Source organism: Tupaia chinensis, unplaced genomic scaffold (assembly GCF_000334495.1).
Source record: "Tupaia chinensis unplaced genomic scaffold, TupChi_1.0 Scaffold000098_3, whole genome shotgun sequence".
In the NCBI taxonomy this organism is placed as follows: Eukaryota; Metazoa; Chordata; class Mammalia; order Scandentia; family Tupaiidae; genus Tupaia; species Tupaia belangeri.
Window position 1 is genome coordinate 1,735,218 of NW_006159562.1, and position 23,492 is coordinate 1,758,709.

At 45.0% G+C, this 23,492-nt stretch overlaps 1 protein-coding gene across 7 annotated transcripts in view; it reads left to right on the forward strand.

Moving 5' to 3' along the window:
* ZNF827 (zinc finger protein 827) overlaps positions 1 to 23,492 on the forward strand; it is a 215,438-nt gene that overhangs the window by 1,398 nt on the left and 190,548 nt on the right. For 5 of the 7 annotated variants that reach the window (XR_333830.3, XM_006143465.3, XM_006143464.3 and 2 more), the window contains exon 1: positions 13,493 to 13,688. The exons of 1 other annotated variant lie outside the window; for it this stretch is intronic. Coding sequence is in view for 5 of the 6 variants with exons in the window: in XM_006143465.3 (XP_006143527.1) it covers positions 13,589 to 13,688 (100 nt within the window). In the remaining variant the exon portion in view is untranslated. Of the gene's footprint in view, positions 1 to 13,492; positions 13,689 to 23,492 lie in introns of those variants that run through there. One more of the 7 variants, XM_006143461.3, reaches the window with a different exon arrangement.

Below are 23,492 nucleotides of genomic sequence, written 5' to 3' on the forward strand. Positions count from 1 at the left end.
ATGCACACGCGCCCAGCGTGAGTTTTAAGCCACCGGGTCCAGGATGCGAACCACGGCGGAGCCGGAGCGCCCGCCCGCCCGGGTGTCAGGCCGACGTGGTCGGTCACCTGAAGTTCACGGAGGGTGGGGGAAGGGTTAAGGTTCTGGTGTCGGGCTCGGGTTGTGTGTGAGCGTGTGCGTTTCCGCTGCAGACAGGCAGCGCGATCGATCTCCCCCTCGCGAAATCTCCGCGGCGGAGCCGGCCCGGGGGACCGGGAGGGGGACGCAGGCTGCTGGGGCCGGGCGCCCCCGCTGCTCGGTGTCAGCTGGGCCGCGGCCGAAGTGGCCAGCCAGGGCACTCGCAGGCAGTCCGCTCCGCAAACATTCCTCTTTCTTTCCCCTTCCCGGTACGCCGGAGTCGACGCACAGAGCTTGGGTTGTGCTTGCTTCTTTTTTTTTTTTATTCCTTCCTTTAAAAAAAAAAAAAAATTGCCCCTGTGCAGTCCTTTCTTCGCCTGCCCGCTAGAGGTTCTGAGGATAATATCACATATGTAATATATATGCACATAAAATCACTCGCGGGCGGCTGCGTGTGCAGGGGAGTGTGGTGCGGGGGGGGAGCCGGCGTGCAGCCGGGGAGGGCGAGTCGGGAGCCGGGCGCCGCGCTGCACCGCAAACTCGCAGCAGTTGGTGGGAGCGGGGGGGAGCCGGCGTGCAGCCGGGGAGGGCGAGTCGGGAGCCGGGCGCCGCGCTGCACCGCAAACTCGCAGCAGTTGGTGGGAGCGTGTGCGGGCACATGGCCGGGCCCGGAGCTGGCTGGGGGCGTGGGGGCGCGAGGAGCCGGCCACGGGGCAGCCGGGGAGGCCCGGCCTGCTTGGACACTCGGGCTGCAGAGCTCCCGGCGAACTTGCCCTTAGATGGCAACTTTGGGAGCTGATGAGCTCGTGTGCGAAATCCGGGGCGGCGAGGTGATTTGGTCATTTTCCTGTCTCCGCTCCCCCCGCTTAAAAAAAAAAAACAAAAAAAAAGAAAAAAGAAGCGGGGTGGGCGGGTTAGGGAGAGGGGAAGGCAGCCTCAGCCTGGGCTGCCGGGATGGAACGCCTCGCCTCCCGCGGTGTGGCGCGGGCGGGCAGCTGCAGCCTGCCCTGCTGGTGACCTTGACCCTGACCTCGTACGACTGCCCTCTCTGTCTGAGAGGAAATTCGGGCTCCATTTTAGCTCATGTGCCTGGTGGGCCTTTTGCGTCTGGGTGCTTGGGGCTGGAGTTAGATTCGAGAGCGGGCATTCCCCACCCTGCTGTCTAATTGAATACTGTTAGCTACTCGGGGGAAAAAAAATCACCTCCCTCTTCCAGTTACAGAAAGCCACTTTTAGCGAGGAAACAATTACCTTTGGAAACACCGTCCACGTCCCTCCAGCCTCCCTGCTTACCTTTGCGTTGAATGGGTTTCTGTGGATGTGTGCTGGCTGTGCCAACGTGGTTTACACATGTTTTGTAAGCAATTTGCTTTTGGACTAAGCAATTTCTGAGCAAATGGTGTCTTTTGCAATTCAGTCACTGTAACCCCAGGCTTGCTAAGTGCTGTAGGAGTCTTGAAAAAACTCACAAGTTGTGTAGAGATGTAATAAATACGGACTTTAGTAACTAGTAGTGTTCGTTTGTATTTAATATAGAATATAATTGTAGTCCTAAATCTCGGATTAATGATAAACTCTTTGTTTGTTGATGTGTGGGGGAAGGATGTTTTTTCCCCCCTGGAGAAATCATTTTGTATCCAAGTTAAAATACAGTAAGTCTAAGGGATTAAAGATGTCCTAATAGAAGTCATCCCACAGTTTTAAGAAGTTATATAGGGGCAGATTTAAAGTTGACCCTAAAAGAAAGGAGTGATACGTGTACTGTTGGGAGTGGAGAAGGGAGGTCAGGTCTTTGGGGGGAGTGAGATGGGAACATTACTTTTGCAGGCTTAGAGCTCTTCTGAGTAAATACAAAAGCAGCTCACAGCCCCTATTGATATATTGTCTTAAGAAATTATAGAATCTATAAATTCACATTTAAGAAGTGTGAATTAGAGTACAAAACAGAACTTGTAAAAATGGAAGCTGTAGAAAATTTATAACATTTTCCACCTCCTGTTAGGTCCCTCCTGTCTCTTCTGTCCCCTTCCCCAAACAGTATGACTGAAGATGTTTAAAGCATAAGTCATTGCTGCTTATAGTCTATTTGTTGAATTGCTTTTTCTGCTATTACATATAATACTAACCAGCCCCAGTCTGGATCTGCAAAACCCCCGGTCCTCCCACTCAGCAGCAGAGACACCAGGGAACCTGGAAGTTCTACCCTGCAGTGGATTAGTCCTGGAAATCCAGACTAGCACTTGGTATTATCTGATACCAAGTCTGGGGTGAGCCTCAGCCCCTGGCATGGAGTCCCAGCAATTCCCCAGGCTGGGCTCTGGCCTGCTAAGGTTTCCCAGCTCCTTCTGTTCAGCTGGACACCCTGGGGACTGTTCACAACAGAATTAGCTTTGGAGATGGGTGAGCCTTTAACCTGACACTCCTAACCTAAGCCTTAGGTTTCTGATTTAAAATTCTACACAGTCATTTCCTCCTGGGCCTCTGAAGCCAGTGTGTGTGTGTGTGTGTGTGTGTGTGTGTGTGTGTGTGTGTTTGTTTTTGTTATATGCGCCTCATACATATGCAGATAAACGTGGCCTGTGGAGTTGAATGGTGATCCTACTGTCTACAAATCAAAAAGAAGTTCTGTTCCAAAAAAAAAGTCCAGTATTAACTTTTAGAAGTGACCGCACCCCTCTCCCCAGCAAAGGGGGTTAAACCTACAATTTTTGAGGGAAGACTTTAAAAATTGTTGTTCAGAATAAAGCCTTTATTTCTTGCGTTAGAGCAGTCATTTTCATTTGGGGATTTAGATATGACCGTGCTGCAGTTGATGGCTTTTACAAAAGTTCTTTCCATTCACGTGGTTCAATATCGTGTTCAAAAAAATGTCCAGGAGGTTCTTTGAGCTACACCACATGCTTATCTTTAGCAGAACCCTGTACTGCAGAACTTTAAAATGTTGGTTAGCCAAAGAAAGAGGAAGAGAGGGAAACTGACACTGTGACAGCTTGGGGCCAGCACCTTAAGAACACTAATAACTTTTGGGGTCACAACCAAAGAGTGACAGCATAAGGAAGGGTTTTCTCCTGCTTTTGTTGTATCTGCAAATACTTTTACCATTGATGCGATCGGCACTTTGAAGATGTCCTTATTAGCTTCAGCTTACCCATAAACTGTATGAGTTTTGATCCTAGTGTAGGTATCATTGGAAGTTTGCCTGATGCTGATTCCCAAGGGGGAGCGCAAAGGAAAAATGAATAAAACAGTTGTTTTATGAGTCTGGTATTTTCATTGTTTACTCAGTTGTAGGTCAAGACCAGAAAAGGTGATTGTGTTCTTCATTAGCAAAACTTTAAAACAATTCTCTCTTGCTTTCTAGTAAAATTGAGAAGCACAGTGAAAAGCTACAGAATTTCTAAGTTTTATCATTTTCTGAAGCTCTTTAATGTCTGATGAAAGAGGAGGAAAAAGATTTAGTGATTTTTCCCTTTCCTCCTACTTATTATTATTATTATTATTATTATTAAAAAGAGAGTTTTGCTACAGGGCACATGTGCTCACCAGAGAGACAGAAAGTGAGAAAGCACCAGGGGGAATGGCCACACCAATAAGTTAAAAATCATTTTTTTTTTATTAGAAACTATTTCAAAGCATTAGAAAGAATGTGATTTCGAACTGTCTCCCTTATTTTAATTGGGAATCCCTTCTCCGTTCTCTCCCAAGATCTTGGGCGCACACGTGCCTGGCTTGAGTTTCAAGCTACCAGGTCCGGGCCTCAAACCGCAGTAGGCTATGTGGAAGTCCAGAGACATAACAACTAAGCCATCTGCCTCTCTCCCCCCAACACCCCATTTATTCTTAATGTTTGTGGTGACCAGGCAAGACTTCTTCACTAACCATGGCAGGAACTGTGTGGGGAAAATTTTGAGTGTAAAGTAGCAAAATATTTCACTGATCTTGTCTGCCAGCATTGATGATTCCAAAGTATCCAGAAGCAGTCTGGATTGTGGAAGGTAAAAATGCTTCTCTATTATCCAAAAAGTACATCCATGTATTTCTAATCCAGTAAATAAGGTATCACTAAACTTTTCTATTAAAATAAGGGAGATAGTTCAAAATCACATTCTTTCTAATGCTTCGAAATAGTTTATAATACCAAAAAAATGGATTTTTAATTTGTCTGCGTGCTGCCATCTCGCTCTGAGGAGGACACAGCTGGTGTGAGTTGACAAGTCTCTGTACAAAGTGTTAATAAATCATGCTGGAGAAGTATCAATTGGACAGCTTCTGGCTAGTGTTAGACTTGCTGTGCATTTGAGATCTTAGAGCCTTTGAATGGAGACATCCATGGAAGTGTGGAAAATCTCTGTCTTGTGAGGCTTATAAAAATTAAATGGATAAAGGCCATGGGCACACCCACGGGAGAGTGTGTGTCGGTGGAGTAACCAGGCAAGCTTCTTCTGGGGTCAAAAGTTTATTTAAAATACAGGGAATCCTGTTGATGTTAACATCTCCGAATGAGTTGGTTTCACAAAAGAGAGAACTCCCATTCGGACATCTCTAGCCTTGGCCACTTAGATGTAAGTTGATATCTTTGCATTCAAGCATGACAAGGTGTCTTGAGTCAGTTGAGGCTGCTCTAACAAAATACCTTAGACTAGGTCGTTTATAAACACTAGAAACTTCCTGCTTATGGTCTTGTCTGCTGAGAAGTCAAGATCAAGGCACCGGCCGATTCAGTGTCTGGTGAGGGCTTGAGTTCTACTTCGATCATGGTGCCTTTTAGTTGTGTTTTCACGTGGTAGAAGGGACAACCAAGCCCCCGTGGGCCTTTTGTTTGTTTGTTTGTTTGTTTCATGAGAGAGAGAAGTGCCTTTAATAAGGTCCCTGCAGTCCTCCCCTCAGCTTTCTCAGCCAGCTAGGACAATTGGTACGCACTTGCACACATCCAGAGTGTAGAGGTTGATCGGGGAACCGAACCCTGGCCTTCCATATGGCTTCCAGCATAGCAGAGGGCTACACCACCACTGGGCTGGGCCCCTGGGCCTCTTGTATAAATACACTGATCTCTGTCATGAGGGTTCTGCCCATAGAACTTTGTCAGCTCCCAAAGGCCACACACCTCTTAATACTATTACACTGGGGGAATTTGGGGAAGACGCAAACATTCAGACCACAGGGCAAGGTGTGAAAGAAATGATGGTGGAGCTCACATTGCTACACCACCTAAAGCTTCCTTGGGTTCAACGACTGGTCAGTAATGCTGTCTATGAAAAGCGAAGGACATCCTCTGTCAGAGATTTGGTCCACATAGCCTTCTGCCTTCCTCCTTTGAGGTTGGCATGTCCTCCTCCATTTTTCATGTCTACATATCTGCTCAAGTATTGGGATAAGAAAAGAACAACAAAACAAAACAGGCTGGAGCTGATCTCTCCATTCTGAGTGATATATTAGTCATTTTCTATCATTTAATCAGATTGATCACAGAACAAGATCATGAGAGTATGACCTACATAATAGAACTTTGGAGGCAGGGTTCCAGGATTTAACCATACGGTTTTACCAAGACCACAGACTTCATGGTGAAGGAATAGTTTGAGGGTTTCCTCTTACTGGAAAGAAATCTAGACCAGGCATAGGTATTGTAAGCCATGCGAGTTTCGTTCATCAGATTTTATGACTCGTTTGACTTGGTTAATGTGCTCTTCGCAGAGTCACAGTCTGGAGGTAGAGATTGTAAATGATGATGCTGGGTCCTTCTTTCTGATGGACTCTTCCCCGTCTCCAGCCGTGCTCGCTGTAGCTCAGCAATTCAGACCATCTAGGGCTAAGTGTACAAAACAATTTACGATTCATGGTAGCCGAAATGTCTTCTGTCATATTTTATAAGAAAATAATGTGCAAAGCCCAGACCTTAGAAATCGCTGAGAGTACTTGAAGTTTCTAGCTGTTTTCTTCCCTCTGTTTGGGAGCAAGTTTTGTATTTCTGTCGTCTTGTCTGTAAATTACATTTTTTTTATGATATTGGAGACGACTGTATGACGAGGTGCTAAAGCAGGGGTCCTCTCTGGTGACTCGTATCATTCCCCAAGGGCTCACCTGGGGCTAGAATTGCTGTGGTTTCATAAATTAAAATCAGCCTTTGGCTTGATACTAATCTTCAGCTGCATAGGTGCATATTGTGTTTATTTTATAAGAGTCAGCTTTGCCATGTGAATACACACACACACACACACACACACACACACACACACACACACACAGGCTGCACTGTAGCTAATTTTATAAAATATGCAGTGAGACATGCCCACAGTCTGAGGTCAGAAGAATGTGGCCTTTTGCAACTCTGCTTTTCACAGACCGACCTGGCGTTAGCAGATTCGATATACCTAAAAGAGAGAGTGTTTCCAATCCTCCATCCCTTCTTATTAAAAGACAACCTCCACCCCGAAAGCACCCCTACAAAACAACTCCACCCCTATTCCGTCTCTCGAGTTCTTAAAGGACCAAGGCTTAGGTAAGCTTTGCTTCTGTTTTGAAGTAAATCTGTATTTAGCCAAGTTTTCTCTCCCCGTGAGGAAGAAATGCATGGAGTTTCTAGGAGGCTGGGGACTGAAAAAGCAAATCCTAAAATAACCTCTCTCTCTCTCGTTTCTGATAATTTCTACATGGGTCAGAAAAGCGGTTAGACCCCATTAGAAGTGTAGTGTGACAGGAAAAAAAGAAAAAAGGGTGATGGAAAGATGTAGATCTCGGTGAATTGTTTTGAGTGCTCTGAAGAAGTTGGCCTTCAAAGGGGACTGGAGAAGGCCAGGAGAAAATGATCTTTTACATGATTGATTAGCAGCACTCTGCTTATCTGAGCCTTTGAAACAAGCTACTGTACTTGTAGGCGGTGGTAGATTTTTCTGGAGTTACACCGTGTAGTATCTCAGGTTGTCTGGTAGTATACTTGAAAAAAAGCTCTGTGGTGTTGTTCGGGGATGAGAGGGAGAAAATATCATCTGGAGCCTTGCCCTCTTTTCACTTGGTCTACTCTGGATTGGACGACTGAGGTGAAAAACAGAGAACTCATGTGCTTTGGAAGTTCGTAGAGTAGGAGTCAAGTGTACAGATGGACTCCCGGCAGTTCAGATCCCAGCTCTGCCACTGACTTGCTGTGTGACCTTGGACAAAGTGCTTGACATCCCTGTCCTCCAGGTTAGCCATTTTAAAATAGTGATCATCATTCCTATGTCAGAACATTATTGTAAGGATTAATTATATATATGAATATATACCTATATAATTATATGTATGTATAGATGTGTTTCATATATATATATATATATATATATATATATATATATATATATATATATATATATATATATATATATATATATATATATATATATATATATATATATATATATATATATATATATATATATATATATATAGGCGTGACCATCCACCCTGGGGGGTGATTTCTCGCTTTCTGTCTCTATGACTCTGTCTGTTTGGCGAGCGCATGCACCCTATAGCAAAAACCTCTCCAAAAAAAAAAGAAGAAATGCCCCCAAATCTGAAGCTTTTCGAGCACCAGTCTGATGCCACAAAAAGAAAATGCCACATCCAACCTCATGACAAGTCACAGTCAAAATACTGCAATACAAACATATTGTATAAAATGACCACGGGCTATGTGTTTAAGGTGGACATGAAACATTAATGAATTTTGTGTTCAGACTTGGGTCCCATTCAGCAGAGTTCTCATTACGTATGTGCAAATATTACCCCCCCCCAAAAAAAAAAAACCCTGAAATCCGAAACACTTCTGGTCCCGAGCATTTCGGATAAGGGATACTCACCCTCTTCTGCTTGGACGCAGAGTCGTGGCTCACACAGGAGTGCTGCACAGATAGGCAGTCGATGTCCCCGGTTGTTGAGTGGATGACGTCTGCTCAGTTCGCTTACATCGTGACTCGACCACAGGCATTTCTGACCTAGTACTTCTTGGTGGTTTCTGTGTGTTACATTTTTTTTCCATGTGTCTCATTAGAATGATGAGTAATAATAATATGACATGATAAAATTATTTTTTTTACAGGGCTCTGGAAAGGCTTGACTAATACTTGTTTCGTAGGCCAACAATATTATATTAGGCTTTGGCTGAAGAAACGGGCTCCTCCGTTGATATGATTTAACCTGAATTAGATCCACGTTGTGTAATAATCGTATGAATGATGGCCACTTGCACCGTAAAATGAGGACAGTAAATCCCCCTTCAGAGGTGGGTCACGAGACTCCAATGAGAGAATAGGTGTTTAATAAATGTTCGTTTATTTATTCATTTATTCAACGGGCAGTTCGCTGATTAAAATAACCCGAGGGAAATTTATATTGGTTTTCCCATATGTTAAATAGGTAATAGTTCAAATCTTGCGCTGAAAGAAGGACGGTAGAGTCTGTTGTTTCCAGTCGTAGAGAACCGATCCAGGAGAACTGAGTAAATGAATCTTGAAGGATGAAGGGGTGTGTGTGTGTGTGTGTGTGTGTGTGTGTGTGTGTGTATAAGATAGATTACATCGGAGGCCACAAGTTGGTACCATTCTGTGTTTTATTCCACACAATATGTTTAGATACTTGAGACAACATTTGGGAAATTGGAGATTTCACATAAAAATCCAAATTTCCAGCTTCCTCTGAACACTTGGAAGAGCCAGCAGCGCGGGGCCCACCTACCCACATGGCAGCAATCTGCAGTGGGAGGCAGGGCTGTCTCTCTCCTTGGTTCTGACCTAGTACTTCTTGGTGGTTTCTGTGTGTTACATTTTTTTTCCATGTGTCTCATTAGAATGATGAGTAATAATAATATGACATGATAAAATTATTTTTTTTACAGGGCTCTGGAAAGGCTTGACTAATACTTGTTTCGTAGGCCAACAATATTATATTAGGCTTTGGCTGAAGAAACGGGCTCCTCCGTTGATATGATTTAACCTGAATTAGATCCACGTTGTGTAATAATCGTATGAATGATGGCCACTTGCACCGTAAAATGAGGACAGTAAATCCCCCTTCAGAGGTGGGTCACGAGACTCCAATGAGAGAATAGGTGTTTAATAAATGTTCGTTTATTTATTCATTTATTCAACGGGCAGTTCGCTGATTAAAATAACCCCAGGGAAATTTATATTGGTTTTCCCATATGTTAAATAGGTACTAGTTCAAATCTTGCGCTGAAAGAAGGACGGTAGAGGCTGTTGTTTCCAGTCGTAGAGAACCGATCCAGGAGAACTGAGTAAATGAATCTTGAAGGATGAAGGGGTGTGTGTGTGTGTGTGTGTGTGTGTGTGTGTGTGTGTATAAGATAGATTACATCGGAGGCCACAAGTTGGTACCATTCTGTGTTTTATTCCACACAATATGTTTAGATACTTGAGACAACATTTGGGAAATTGGAGATTTCACATAAAAATCCAAATTTCCAGCTTCCTCTGAACACTTGGAAGAGCCAGCAGCGCGGGGCCCACCTACCCACATGGCAGCAATCTGCAGTGGGAGGCAGGGCTGTCTCTCTCCTTGGGCATGTGTTTGCCAGTCCCCTCGGCCACCATGCACATCTGCCCGTCTCCCTCAGGCCTTGTTGCTCCTGGTCCGGCAGGCGTTGGCATTAGGGACAGTTCTACACTCCCTAACAGTTTTTGATCTTCTGATTCATTGCTGCATCTGAGGGATGTATAGCAGGTTCTACGGCAGCTCCGGGAAGCAGTGACTTCTACCTGTACATGACAGCCATGACGATCTCAGCTTACCGCCGTTCTCATCAGTAACATGGGGGACGCCCATCGTGGTGCCGTGAGAACCAAGTGAGCTCAGACATGTAGATAGTTAGACTCGTGTCTGGCATATAGTATGTGGACAATAAATCCTGGCTACGTTAGGACCTCCGACATGAGGATTGCTTTCACTGTGCCGTGTAATAAGTCAGTGGCTGCCTATCTATCAGTTGCTGACCCCCAGCATTCAATCCAGTGTTCTGCAGCCCTGGCTGCCTGTTAAAATCACCCAGGAGTGAGCTGGCAAGATGGCATGGTGGTTAAGGTAGTTGGATCCCCCATGGCTGACTGCATGGTTCCAGTCTCGGACCTGGCAGCTTAAAAAAACATGAAGGTACATGTGTGTGCATGCTGGGAACTCCAGGAGGAGAAGGGATTGCAGAGTGGCCATCCCCGTTGGAGTGTGGTTTCTCTCTTTCTCTCTCTCCCTCTCTCTCTTTCTGTCTCTGGTGAGTGCACACGCCCTATAGCAAATTTTTAAAAATAAAATAAAATTAGAATCACATGGGAAGTTTAAAAAATGCAAACACCCGCAGAGATTTTCATTGAATTGGCCCGGGTTACAGCCTGGCCATGGGCATTTTAAAAAATTTCCTAGGTGAATTTGAATGGCTCGCCAGGGTTGAGGACCCCTGAATTAACCAGAACTTCCAATCCGGAGTGATGTCATTTCAGCCAGAAATAAAGACACGTGATGCGGAGCCCAGGCAGCTTCTGGACGATGGTTTGTCAGATTCTTCAAACCCTAAAATTAGCTCATGGGCTTGAGTAATTGAGTCCAGCTTCTCCAGGGTGGAAACCAGAGACTCAGGGAGGGATGCTCCATCTGGGAAGAGACTCGGACTGCAGCCGGGTCCGTCATCTTCTCCCAGGGAGATGATAGTCTTCTCCCTCATTTCTCCCATCACTTGGCTTTGTGACTTTGGGCAAGTCACTTACCCTCTGTGTGTGTAAGTAGCCGCCTCTTGTAAAATGGATGATCTGAATTACCCAGCCTCTTTATATTACGCTTTGTATATTTATTATTTCCCATTGCACCACTACCCAACCCCAAGATCTGGATTTCCGACCTCGGACTAAGCAGAGGGTCATAGAACAGAGTCACGCACAGTGACACTTTCTGCAGCGTGAATTGCGTGCTCCATATGGAGCGCTCTGCCTGCCTGTAATGGCCTAGAATTAGGCATCATTTTCTAATCTGCACTCGCTGGCCCTACTTGTTAACCCGGCCGTCCTCTCTCGCGCATGCAACACAGCTGTATTTGGGAGGAAACAGAGTGTGGAAGACCCCACGCTCCAGAAGACGTCACTGCAACGTGCGCTCCGATTTCTCCCTTCTGGGGGAAGGCGAACTTCAAACAATAACTTACTGGGTTTTAATCTGACCTTAAGAAAGAGAGAAACCAAATGATAGGGAGCTGCTTCCTGGCATCTCTAGGAAGAGAGACGCCCCACAATCTAGAAGTTGGGTCTGGGTGGGCTGGACAATGAGCTCATGGTTGGAAGAGCCTTGCCCAAGGCCACTCAAATATTTGGTGACAGGAGAAAAAGATATATACAACAGAAAAATCATGAATCATTTAAATACGACTTGGATAGCTTCTCTCAGGCTGGAACCATAGACATCACCTATATAACTTGTTATTCATTTATTTTTTTAAAATCTGTATTGGCTTTTAATATCAGAAGTAGTAATGCTTGTGTAACTATGAATATGTATAAATGTTTCAATCGTGAAAGTCCCCTTATGCTGATTTACATGCCCAGAGATAACGCACTGTCTCCTTCAAAGATTTTAATTTAATTATTATTATTATTTATTATTAATTTGTTATAGGGCATGTGCACCCACCAGAGAAAGAGAAAGAGAGAGAAACCTGCTCAGTCCGGACTTGACCCGTTGTCCACCATGTGGGTGGTTTGCACCTTAACCACCGCGCCACCTGCTGGCCCCAGGAGATAATTCGCCAGTAACCAACAAGTAATATTCAAAGTTGACTTTATGTGAAAAACAAACGGGTGTATTTCTGCAGAGTTGGCTATAGTCGCTTAAGTACTAGATTTGGAACAAGGGTGGCGAACTGCTTAGATCACGTCTATGACGTTGAATCCCAGATTGGGTGCTGTGATTTAAGGGGGGAATTGATAAACTAAGAAGTTGGGAGGCTCTTGAAATCATCATACGAGGAATTAATCCTGAGATCATTGAGAGTGCTCAGTTTGAACACGAGAGGCTGGATAAAAACGGTGCATCGTAGCTGCACACGTGTGGAGTTCTGTCAAGCGAAAGAGGGAGTACACTTGTTCTGAATGGCCATTCATCCTCAGTTCTCAGCTTGTGTGTGATCACGTTATTCATTGAGTCATTCAGTTATTCCACCAGCATTAACTGAGTGCGTGTATATCCGGGTTCCGGGCTTAGAGCTGTGGAGGGAGCACGCTCTTTGCTCTCATGGATCTCCGAGCCATGCGGGCAGAGAAAGAGATGGAATCAGATCATTCGAATTCAGCTTGGAAAGTATTTTTATAGACATAGGAAATGCTGAGCCGAAAACAGAAACTAGGTGTGGTAGGGGAGAGGTTATAAGGAAGATAAGTTCGGTTTGGTTTGATAAGGGAAGGGCCTTTCCAAAAATGAAACAGAAGAGCTTGTGTTTCTGAAGCAGCTGGTTCAACCACCCGTGGGACGGTTTTCTAAGGGCTTCAAGTCATGCAAGGTGGGATGGGGAGAAGCGTTAGGGAGTATCAGAAGAACTCTATAAATTAAATGCTGCTTTGCTTGGTTTCTACCCTAAAATTGGACATCGGTTTCTACAGCAGGGGACACGTTTTTCGGTATGCGGAATTGAGAGCCTTTGGGAAGAAAGGGTATATGAAAACACGCAGAGTGTTGTCTTAGAGCAGTGAAGAGTCTATTAGCTGAGAGCTGTCCCCACTTGGTGCTTGTTCTTTAAGAAGTTTTAAGGGCCAGCATGGTGGTGTGGCAGGAACGCCAAGGCTGGAACCATCTGGAAGATTCCGGTTGGTTCCCTGCTTGACCTATGCACAGTGGGCACACCTGCCTCTGATCCTGGCTGGCTGGGAAGGTTGAAGGGATGAGGGGCAGCTCAGTGTGAGCCCCTGTTACCCTTTTCTCCCTGTGTGCTTTTCGAAAGAAACATACTTTGTTTTTTAAAAAACTAATTATTTATTTATTTACTTCCATCTGTTGTTATTACTGTTTCATTTGACAAGAGACAGAGAGAGAAAGGGAAAGGGAGAAAGCTAGCCTCCCAGTCTGGTACTCGAACCACAGTAGTCCACAGTGTGGGAGTCCAGCGCCTTCACCACCACGCCGCCGGCTGGTCCCAGGAAACACACTTTCAAAAGGAAAGTGTTGAGTAATTTACTGAGGTCGCAGGAGTTCTACCGGATGCAGTCCCTTCTGACTGTTCTGTCGCATGTTGACACAAAACAACTACCGCGAATAAGTAAAAATCAGATGCCAACAAGTGCGAACGCTACACTCGGAGTTAGGCGTGTGCATGTTCGAGGACACGCAGAGTCACAATGGCAGGAGGAGTGACATCATAGCGTTCTCCAGCCACAGATTTAGATTCTGAGGAGAGGGAATGTTCTGAGCTGAAGAAATGACATTAACCAAAAGAGGTTGAGAAACTCCAAAAATGGATGGGAGAAACGAAAGGAAGGGACTTCGCCGAATCAAGAGACCGTGCCGTGGTGTCTGGATAAGAAGTGGGAGGAGGATGGCGGGAGCGGACTCAGGTGATAAGAGATTAAGACGGGTCAATTTCATGGCTTCCATAGAGCTCGACAATCAGCTGTGACACGTGGTAGATTCTTTGAAATGAAAATAGAGATGGGGGTGATGGTCCGAAGGACGATGTGGCCTTGTCAGGTAGGGCGGCCTGTTGAGACCCCAAAGGCGATGAATGGTGGAGCCTGTGGGACAGCCCTGCCCCGTGGTGGGGCCAGTACTGCAGACGCTCAGCCAGAGCTCGCCTTTCCCCTGTCCTCTTCCCCACCCCTTTAGTTCCTGAATAATTGGCCAGGAAATCTCGAGTGCCATGTCTTCCTGTGAAGGTCACACAACTCATGCTCTTTGCAAAAAATAACACATCTGGCATTTGTATGTAGGGGAGGGGGTTCCAAAATGCTCGTGGAAAAAAGGGGTTCGAGTATGAATTTCAAAAATTTTGAAATCTAGGCATCCTTTTTTCCCCCCTCATACACATTTCCATGAACTTTCTGAAGAGCCCCGTATCGTGAAGCATCATGATAAAGCAGCACCGGCACCTTTGCCAGTCTACCAAGCTTCAATACTACTGCACCTGTCTGTGTGTTCATCCCCCTTTACTCTCTACGTCCACTGTTTCATGATTCCCTGGCATTTTCTCTACAGCTCTGCCTTGTTGTTTAGTTTTGCTTGGCTTCGAAATTTGTAAAAGTGAGAGCGTAAGAGATTATGCATTCCGCACCTTGGGTTTTAATACAGCAGTTTCGTCCCCAAGATTTATCACACGTAACCGTGCTGCGTAGCCACTGCTCTCTAGTATTGCATGCGGAAACACGCCGCCAAGGGTTTTTTTTTTTTTGCCTTGAATTCCACTTTTTGCTGTTAGTAAAACACTGTCAGTGCTGCTGTAAACACACTTGTGAGTGTGTCTGTGGCCTGAATGTAAAACACTGGTTCTCAAACATTTTGTTCTTGGGACCCCTTTACCAGGACCCTTAAAATTTACTTAGAACTCCAAAGAGCTATTATGTATATGTATTATATCCATCCACCTATCTGTATCTTTTTAGAACTGAGAAAGTAACATTTTTTTACTACTAAAGTAATGATTCTAACCAATTATATGTTAGCTATAAATAGTATTTTTAAAAAAGTCTTTATATCATCTGTGAGTGAGATAGACTGAAAGAGAAAGAAAGCCAGTGTCCCCAGCAGGGCCCCAACATGACCCATCCCTGCTTTAGCCAGCCTTGGGTCCATGGGCAAGAATGTGCTGGGCTTCCTTAGGGAGGTCTCCAGACTTGAACCAGAAACCTTCCCATGTGGGACTGCCTGGTGGAGTATCCGGTTTTATCACTGCTCGATCACCTGACCCCTAAAGAGCACTTTTAAAAAATGAGAAATATATCTTAGCAAAGAAAATTTAGTGAGAGCATTTAGAGCATTGCTCTTAATTTTTTTTTTTTTTTCAATTCTTTAATGCTGGGCTTATTCAAAGACAACTAAATGCTTTTATCTCCTGCCTCATTCGGTTTATTGCAACATGTTTTGGATGAAGTATTTAAAGAAAACTGATTTCACACAGATACATAGTAGCTTTTCCAGATCATTGTGGTTACCCTTTGCTACTAAACCAAGACTCAAAAAGAGGTAACTTCTGAAGGTTAGCTGCAGTGTTTGAAGGGAAACATTGCAATGAACATTTTGTTACATTAACATCTCCTGGTCTGGGTTGTGCTTGATTGGATCATCATGCATGTAACATCTTGCTGTTGGACATTTGGAAAAATACTGGTTCACTACTTATACAGCCCTCCCAATTGTGGACACATTTTGTTACACAACATTTATAAAAAAAAAATCATTATCTTATCTGAAAGCTCTTTAAGTACCTTACTGGGAAGCTGTTAAGTTCATAGTGTAGGATACAAGTTTTCCAAAGTTTTCGTTCTTGCAGGGAAGCTTGAGTTTCATCATTGCAACATTGCTGTCAGTTTCTCCTTGTATCAGCCTTTCGACTTTCATTTCCAGGAAATTATCTGCCAGATACCTACCTTGGAATGATGATAGTTCGTCAGTTATTCTTTCAATAAAAAGGGATGTTCCATTGAAAGAAGAGGCTAGTTCAAGCAAGCACTCTTGTTCTTTTCCTTGAGAAGGCCACCGTACTTAAGTAATGGTAGTGATACTTTACGCGAATACTTGAGGATCCTTACCCTTACACTTTATTACCGAAAGTTATTATCACTTGATCTCGAGGATCCTTACACGTACACTTTATTATCAAAGATCAATCTTCAATACAATTAATACTTTTGACTGCTTCACCTTAAGTGAAACAGGGGTTTTCCTCTTTGCTTTGCTCGCGTGTGCTAGTTTTTGTTTGTGTGTTTGTGTTTTGGTTCCAGTTTGCTGTGCGTCGCAGTGAAGAATACAACCACAACCCTGGCTGGGTTTGGTGCCACTGCCTTGCTTCCAGCTTAGGTGCCAGTAGTTTTGTTTACCGTTGCTTTTATATCAATAGTGCAGATGTCAACTGAGTGGACAGGCTCATGATACCTTAGTATTATTATGCTATTATGTTTATTTCTTTCTTCTATGAAAGAATGAGAGAGAAAGACAGGCAGGCAGATAGTGTTCTCAACGAGGTCTTCACTGTTGGCCACTCCCAACTTCACTCAGCCCTGGGTCATGGGCACATGCACGCATGCTCACTGCAGGGAGGTCTCCATATGCAAATCTGGAACCTTCCTTGTGGTCAGTCTTGTAGAACCTTGCATGACTGCTGCTTCACCGTTTAGCTCCAATATCTTGTTTATTTATTCTTTTATTTTTTTAATTTCATTTTCTTTTATACATTCAATCACTTTACTATTTGGCTTACAAAATGGATATTTCAACAGGTGAACATTTCTCCCTAGTACCGTTGATAAAACTACAAAATATCTTCAACAGATAATACCACATGTTACTGCAAAATCAGTTTTGATCTTGAGGATCCTTGAATGGGTCTCAGAGTCCCCTGGGAGGGTCCGCATACCACACTCCAAGAACTGCCACTCTAAGGTATCTCATAAGGTTGGAAATACCGGGGCCAGCAGGCAGCATAGTGGTTAAGGCACTGGACTCTCACATGGCTGACTGAGGTTTAAGTCCCTGACCCAGTGACTTGAAACTCATGTTGGGTGTGTGTGCGCATGCCTAAAACCCCAAGAGGAGAATGGAAGAGAAGGGATGGTGGCCAATGCCTGCCCCCTGTCCCGGGGATGGTTTTCTTGCTTTCTTTCTCTCCCTGTCTCTTTGGTGAGCATACGTGCCCTATCGCAAACAAACAAACAAAATCAAAAACCAAAAAACAACAACAAAAAATCTCTCAAAAAGAAGATCGGAAATACCATATCTTTGAGTGTGGGCGTCTTCAGCTTTACTAGAAAATACCATAATGTAGTTTTTCGTGAATATTTTCACCGAAGAACCCAAATGACAGAGGATCTTTAAGATGGGAATCCTTAGCTCATACGAGTTCTCCCAGTGTAAGATTTCTTGATTTCTCTTCTCTTTACAAATTTATATGAAAACATGCATTTCTTTCCTCTGTAATAGGTCTGTTGGTTTAAAGCAAAAGTAACATTTTAAATAAACTGTATCAGTTCAATTACCTACTATAAATACAAGGAAAGGGTCTTCAAAAAGTTCACGGGGAATGCGTATCATAAAAAAAAACTGTGTATGGATTTCAGTGGAGGAGGCACCAAAATAAAGCCATACGTAAATTCTATTTTCCATGAACTTTTTGAAGTCTTCTCATACATATGCAACACTGTTGGTCTGTGGAGGTGTTCTGTGCCCTGTGATTTCCTGGTTGTCCTGTTAGAGACTCCTGTGTGTACCATGGGCCCAGTGCGATTTATCTTGGAGAACATATAGTTAGTTGCATGCAAGAGGCGACTAAGATTTTCGAGCCTGGGAAACCAGGAGTATTTCTGGTCTTCTTGTATTCTCTTTCTGGATTTTTTTTTTTCAAGAATTATTTTATTCAATTATTTATTTATTTATTTATTTTAATTTGACTAGAGAGAGAGAGAAAGTGAGAAAGCAAGCCACCAGGTCTGGGACTCGAACCATGGTCAGCCATGTGGGAATCCAGCGCCCTTAACCACCACGCCACCTACTGACCCACCTTTCTGGATTGTTGTCCTCATCATCCTTTAACCCATTGACCCAAGACAGGAACCTGGATATAATCCAAATACCACCTTCTTTTCTTCTCTCGTTGGATTGATCACCCAATCCTGTCGATTCTACTTCTAAAATAGCTCTAGACTTCATTCTGCCCACCTCTTTCCACGGTTTCATTTATATCCGTATGTTTTTCCCATAGAAAATTGAAATAGTTCCTAACCTACATCTTTTTCTTTTGCTTCAGTCTCACCTCTCCCCACCCACCGCAGTCTCTCTAATCCAGTGTCCACACTGCTACCAGCCTAGACTTTCCAAAACACTCCTATAATCCAGATAATCCTCATTTAAGATCTTTTAGTCATTCCCTAAAAGGATCAAGTTTGGACTTCTAGACTTCGCTTAACAAAATCTAGAGGGCGCTTCCTGACCTGCGCGCTCTTTCCTCTGACTTTCTGTATACCTCTCATTTCACTCATACTGAAACATTTTGCAAACCATACTTGAAACTTTTCGCAAAACTACTTGATACCTCCTCACCTTGATGTTTTTTTTCTGTTTCTTTTTCTTCTTTCTTTCTTTCTTTCTTTTTTTTTAAGTGAGAGAGATTGAGAGACAGCACTCTCGACAGGGCTTTGACACAAAAGTCCACCCCAGTCTTTCAGCTGGCTCTGGATCCTGGGCAGCGTGTGCCTGACGTATTCAGGGAGCTTTCTGGACTTGAACTGGGAGCTTTCCCATATGGGATTGCCTTGCAGAGTTATCACGTTTAACTGCTGCGTCCCTATCTGGCCCCATCCTTTCCCTATTTCTGCAATATTTTCAATCGGTCAGAGTTGCCTCATAACCTCCAGCTTAGCCTTTAACCCTCAGCTCTCTGAGAAACTTTTCCTGCTTCTCCTCGTCCACCATTGTCCCACTTCCTGGGCAGAATTAGGCATCCACTCCCTGGTTTCCATGGTGCTGTGGTCATAACCTCCTAGACACATTGTAACCGCTTCCCTGCTGGTGTCCTTATAGACGGAACTTTCCAAGGGCATGGACTATTGCTTATTCCTCATTGTACATTCTTGCAGATAGCAGTACCCGGTATTCCGAAGGCAGTTAATAAAGTTTGTTGAATATGTGAATGAAGAGAGATGTTAATCACAGAGCGCAGGTGCAAGGAGGGGGGTGACGCTGCATACACGATGTTGGATGAATGGATAAACAAAGGAATTAAGACGTTGGGACCAGCAGTTAGCATAATGGCTATGTCGCTGGATTCCCATGTAGTCGACTGTGGTTCGAGTCCCGGACTGGCAGCTTAAACTCATGCCCGGTGCGTGTGCGTGTGTGCCCAAGATCCCGAGAGCAGAATGGAAGAGAAGGGATTGCGGGCATGGCCATCCCCCCTGGGGGTGACTTCTCGCTTTCTGTCTCTCTGTCTCTGTGTATTCTCTTTCTGGCGAGTGCACACGCCCTATAGAAAAACCTCTCCAAAGGAAAAAAAAAAAGAAAGAAAGAAAGAAAGAAGATGTCACAGAATCAAAGGATTTGGAGGTGGAAAGAACTTTGGAGACCATCAGGAGTGAGAAAACGACTCGCCAGCGTCGTCCACCTGAGCTGGTTAGGAGCGGATGAACGCTGCCGCAGACCCTTACGTGACCACGGTCCCGAGATGACTAGGGAAGTCTCATGCTTCCGAGGGAGTCATGCCGAGAAGCCCAGAGGCGGTGGCCTTCGCCACGGGGGGATACCACAGTCTAAAGCGCAAGAGAGAACAGTTGTGGTTGGAAATCTGCAGCACATTCCAGACGGTCGAGTCTCCCCTCAGCTACTGGCTGTCGCTCCTTCTGTCCTCAGACGGTGCCAAGGCTGTCAGAGTTTCCTGATGACTGGGCATATTCCGCATCTGGATTCCATGGTCCTAACAGCCAGAAGTTTCCTGTCCCCTTTGGTTGAGGGGACCACGATAGAGGGCGGGGTAGCAGTGTCAACAGCTCGAGGGGAAGCCCGACTCTGTAAACCAGCGTTCTTTCCTGCATCTCCTGGGTGCCTGGGAGGAGGGAAAGGGGAGGCCACGGCTCACTTGATGCCCACCTCCTGCTGGGGGCCTTACTTACGGAATCCAACGGCCTGTAGGAGAACCCAGCAAAATGGCAGGAGTCTGTGTCCTAGTGTGCGTGGGGGGAGGCCTCGTAGACATCATGTGGGTGTCGTGCACAGCAGGCAGGATTCGGTGGGCGCTTCTGGTGCAAAACGTGTGCCCTGTTGTGCCAGGCCACACCGTGCTCTGTAGATGGCTTTTTTTTTGCTACCAAAAGCTTCTTGTGTTCTTATTTTATCAGTGTGATAAATTCTTTTCTTTTGTTTTTTTGGAGAGGTTTTCGCTATAGGGCAGACAGACAGAGAGAGACAGACAGAGAGAGACAGAGAGACAGAGAGCGAGAAATCACCCCCAGGGGGGATGGTCACGCCGCAATCCCTTCTCCATTCTCCTCTCGGGATCTTGGGCACGCACGCACACGCGCCCGGCGTGAGTTTTAAGCCACCGGGTCCGGGACGCGAACTGCAGTCGACTACGTGGGAGTCCAGCGACATAGCCATTACGCTAACTGCTGGTTCCCATAAATTCTTGAAATTGCATATGTTTTATTTACTTAAAAGGAGGGTCTTGGGGCCAGCCAGATGGTTAAGGTGGCTGGATCCCGCATGGCCAGCTGCGCAGTTCGAGTTCAGGACCCAGCAACTTGAAAAACACCCCGAGTGCGTGGACAGGAGGCGGGTGTTAGTACCCTACTCTACTGAGTAAGAGTGACAGCTTCCATGTCTATCTGCTTTCCGCTGTGTGTGGGACAGGAGGCGGGTGTACCCTACTCTGCTGAGTAAGAGTGACAGCTTCCATGTCCATCCACTTTCCGCTGCATTCCTAACACCCTGTCTAAGGGCTCCTGTATAGTTGGGTCTTTAATTTTTGTTCAGTAAATGTCAGGAGCTCCATAACTGGTAAGGTCCAAATTCAGATTAGAACCAGGTCTCCGAGTCTCAGCCCAGTGCTCCTTCCTCTGCTAACGTAGCCTGCTTCCCCAGAAACCTGAGCGGAGAGGTGCAGGCATGAGCGCTCCCCCTCTGAAAGCTGGTTGTTAAACATTTACTGGCTCACCACTGTTTACAGGAGTCATTAACAGAAAATATCTTGTAACATACCATCTACTGTATCTACTGTACTAGGAGATAAAACTTCCTTCACATTGGCTGTAACATAATTGATTCCAATACAAATGTTTATTTTATTTTTTTGAGAGGTTTTCGCTTTAGGGCACGTGCTTTTGCCAGAAAGACAGAGAGAGACAGAGAGACAGAAAGCAAGAAGGTTTTTGCTATAGGGCGCGTGCTTTTGCCAGAAAGACAGAGAGACAGAGAGACAGACAGAAAGCGAGAAATCATCTCCCAGGGGGGATGGCCACGCCGCAATCCCTTCTCCTCAATTCTCCTCTCCGGATCTTGGGCACACACGCACATGCACTCGGCGTGAGTTTAAGCCACCAGGTCCGGGACTCAAACCACAGTTGACTATATGGGAGTCCAACAATATAGCCATTACGCCAACTGCTGGTCCTCTCTTTTGCCTTCCTCTCCTCTTCTTTCTTTCTTTTTTAATTTGCCTGAAATCAACAGAGAGAGAGAGGTACCCCCCCAAATACACACACACACAATCCTCTGTCTCTCCATCCTTTGGACTCTTGGGTACACACACGCTTGCCCAGCATGTTTTTCAAGGGCAGAGGCCAGGATTCAAACTGTGGTGGGCCCCACGGGGATCTGGTTACCCCAGTAGGCCATGGGCTGGCCTTTAACTCTCCCTCTTCTTAGCACTTGTGGACCATTCGTTTTCTGTGAATTTCTGCAGATCTAAACAATGTCAGGTGGCCCCTTCGACGAGAGCTTTCTTGTCTTTGCCTCTTGTCCTATTTAAAGGACATTGTATCCTTTACACACTCCCGGATAAAATGATTGAAAATGGATTGATGATTCAATAATGGATTCAGAGTGGATTCACATCAGGAGGAGCCCTGAAGTCCTCTAATACAGTGTTTAAAAAAGAAAAAAAAAAAAAAATTACTTGGTGGAGCCTTAGTAGTCTTTGTGGAGAAGACACTGGTAGGGCTGTGCTGGTTAGGAGAGGGCAAGGGTGGCCAGTGGGATGGGGCCACAGGGCCACGCCCTGTCCTAGAGTCCACGGGTTCCCTGAAGTGTGGTCTGCCCCAGCACTGCATTTCATAGATGGAGACACCGAGGCACAGAGGGCTTAAACAGCTCACACAGTGGCTGGATTAAAAAGAGAATGACGGGGTCCAGCAGGTGGTGTAGTGGTTAAGGCACTGGATTCCCACATGGTCAACAGCGGTTTGAATCCTGGGCTTGGCGGCTTGAAAATCACACTGTGTGTGTGTGTGTGTGTGTGTGTGTGTGTGTGTGTGTGTGTATGCGCGCACGCACGTGCTCAGAATCCCAGGAGACTGGAGGAGAAGGGAGGGACTGAGGCATGGATATCCCCCTGGGGGATGATTTCTCACTTTACTGCTCACTGTCTCTCTCTCTGGCAAGTGCATATGCCCTATGGCAAAAAACTTAAATTTAAAAAAAAAAAACGAGAGAGACAGGCAGGCAGACAGAAAGGTTAAACCTAACCTGTTGCTATACATTTATATTTTCAGTGCTGTTTTAGAGCACCTTTGTACTTTTTTTCCCTTCAAGACAGAACCTCATGCTATTGAAATCCTCCTGCCTCAGCCTCCCAAGTAGCTGGGACTATAAGCCTGGCAGCATTTAGGGTGGGCCAGGAATCAAACCCGGGCCCCCAGTCTCAGTAGCACCATCTACCCTGTGCATCCCTGTAGCTAGACTTCTGCTTTTGTTACAGAGAAAAAAGACCTGTTCTTCCGAGCAGGCGCCCACAAACTATGGCCTGTTTTTGCAGCGCCTTGAGTTAAGGATGGTTTTTACATTTTTAGAGAGCTGTTTAAAAAAAAAAAAAGAAAGAAAGAAAGAAAGAAAGAAAGAAAGAAAGAAAGAAAGAAAGAAAGAAACAACAAAAAAACAAAGAATATAAAATAGAGACCATATGTGGCCCACAAAGCCAAAAGCTGGGTTTACTACTGCATCAATGCTAACGTGGAAATAGGCACAATAAAATAAAGGCTTTCTCTAAGTCATTTCTAAACATGTAAACTGAGAACAAAGCCTGGGAAAAGGAACGTCTTTGCATCAAAGGGCTTTTCAAACTTGTGTTCCTCAAATGAACTTCTTTAAATCGTCCCCATACTTTCACTGTCTTATTCCAACACCAGTTTCATGGAGGATAAGCTGGGGAACTAAATTGTGATCATCTGTGGGAGATGTTGCAACCAGAGAGCTGCAGACAGCTCCAAATTCTGTAAGATGGAAAAGAAGTGGCGTGCTCGTTCACGTACAAAAGGAGGATCTTTTCCAGGCTCCGCAAAGGTTAGGAACAAGAGGAACTCACGAACGAGCAACCTCAGTGGTCACTTCCGGGGAATGCTTATGGTCACAGACGGGCAGGCATATGTGCATGCATGCGAGAGGGATTTTTTTTTTTTTTTTTTTTTTTTTTTTTTAAACTTTTTGTGTGGGTTGTGTCTTACAGACAA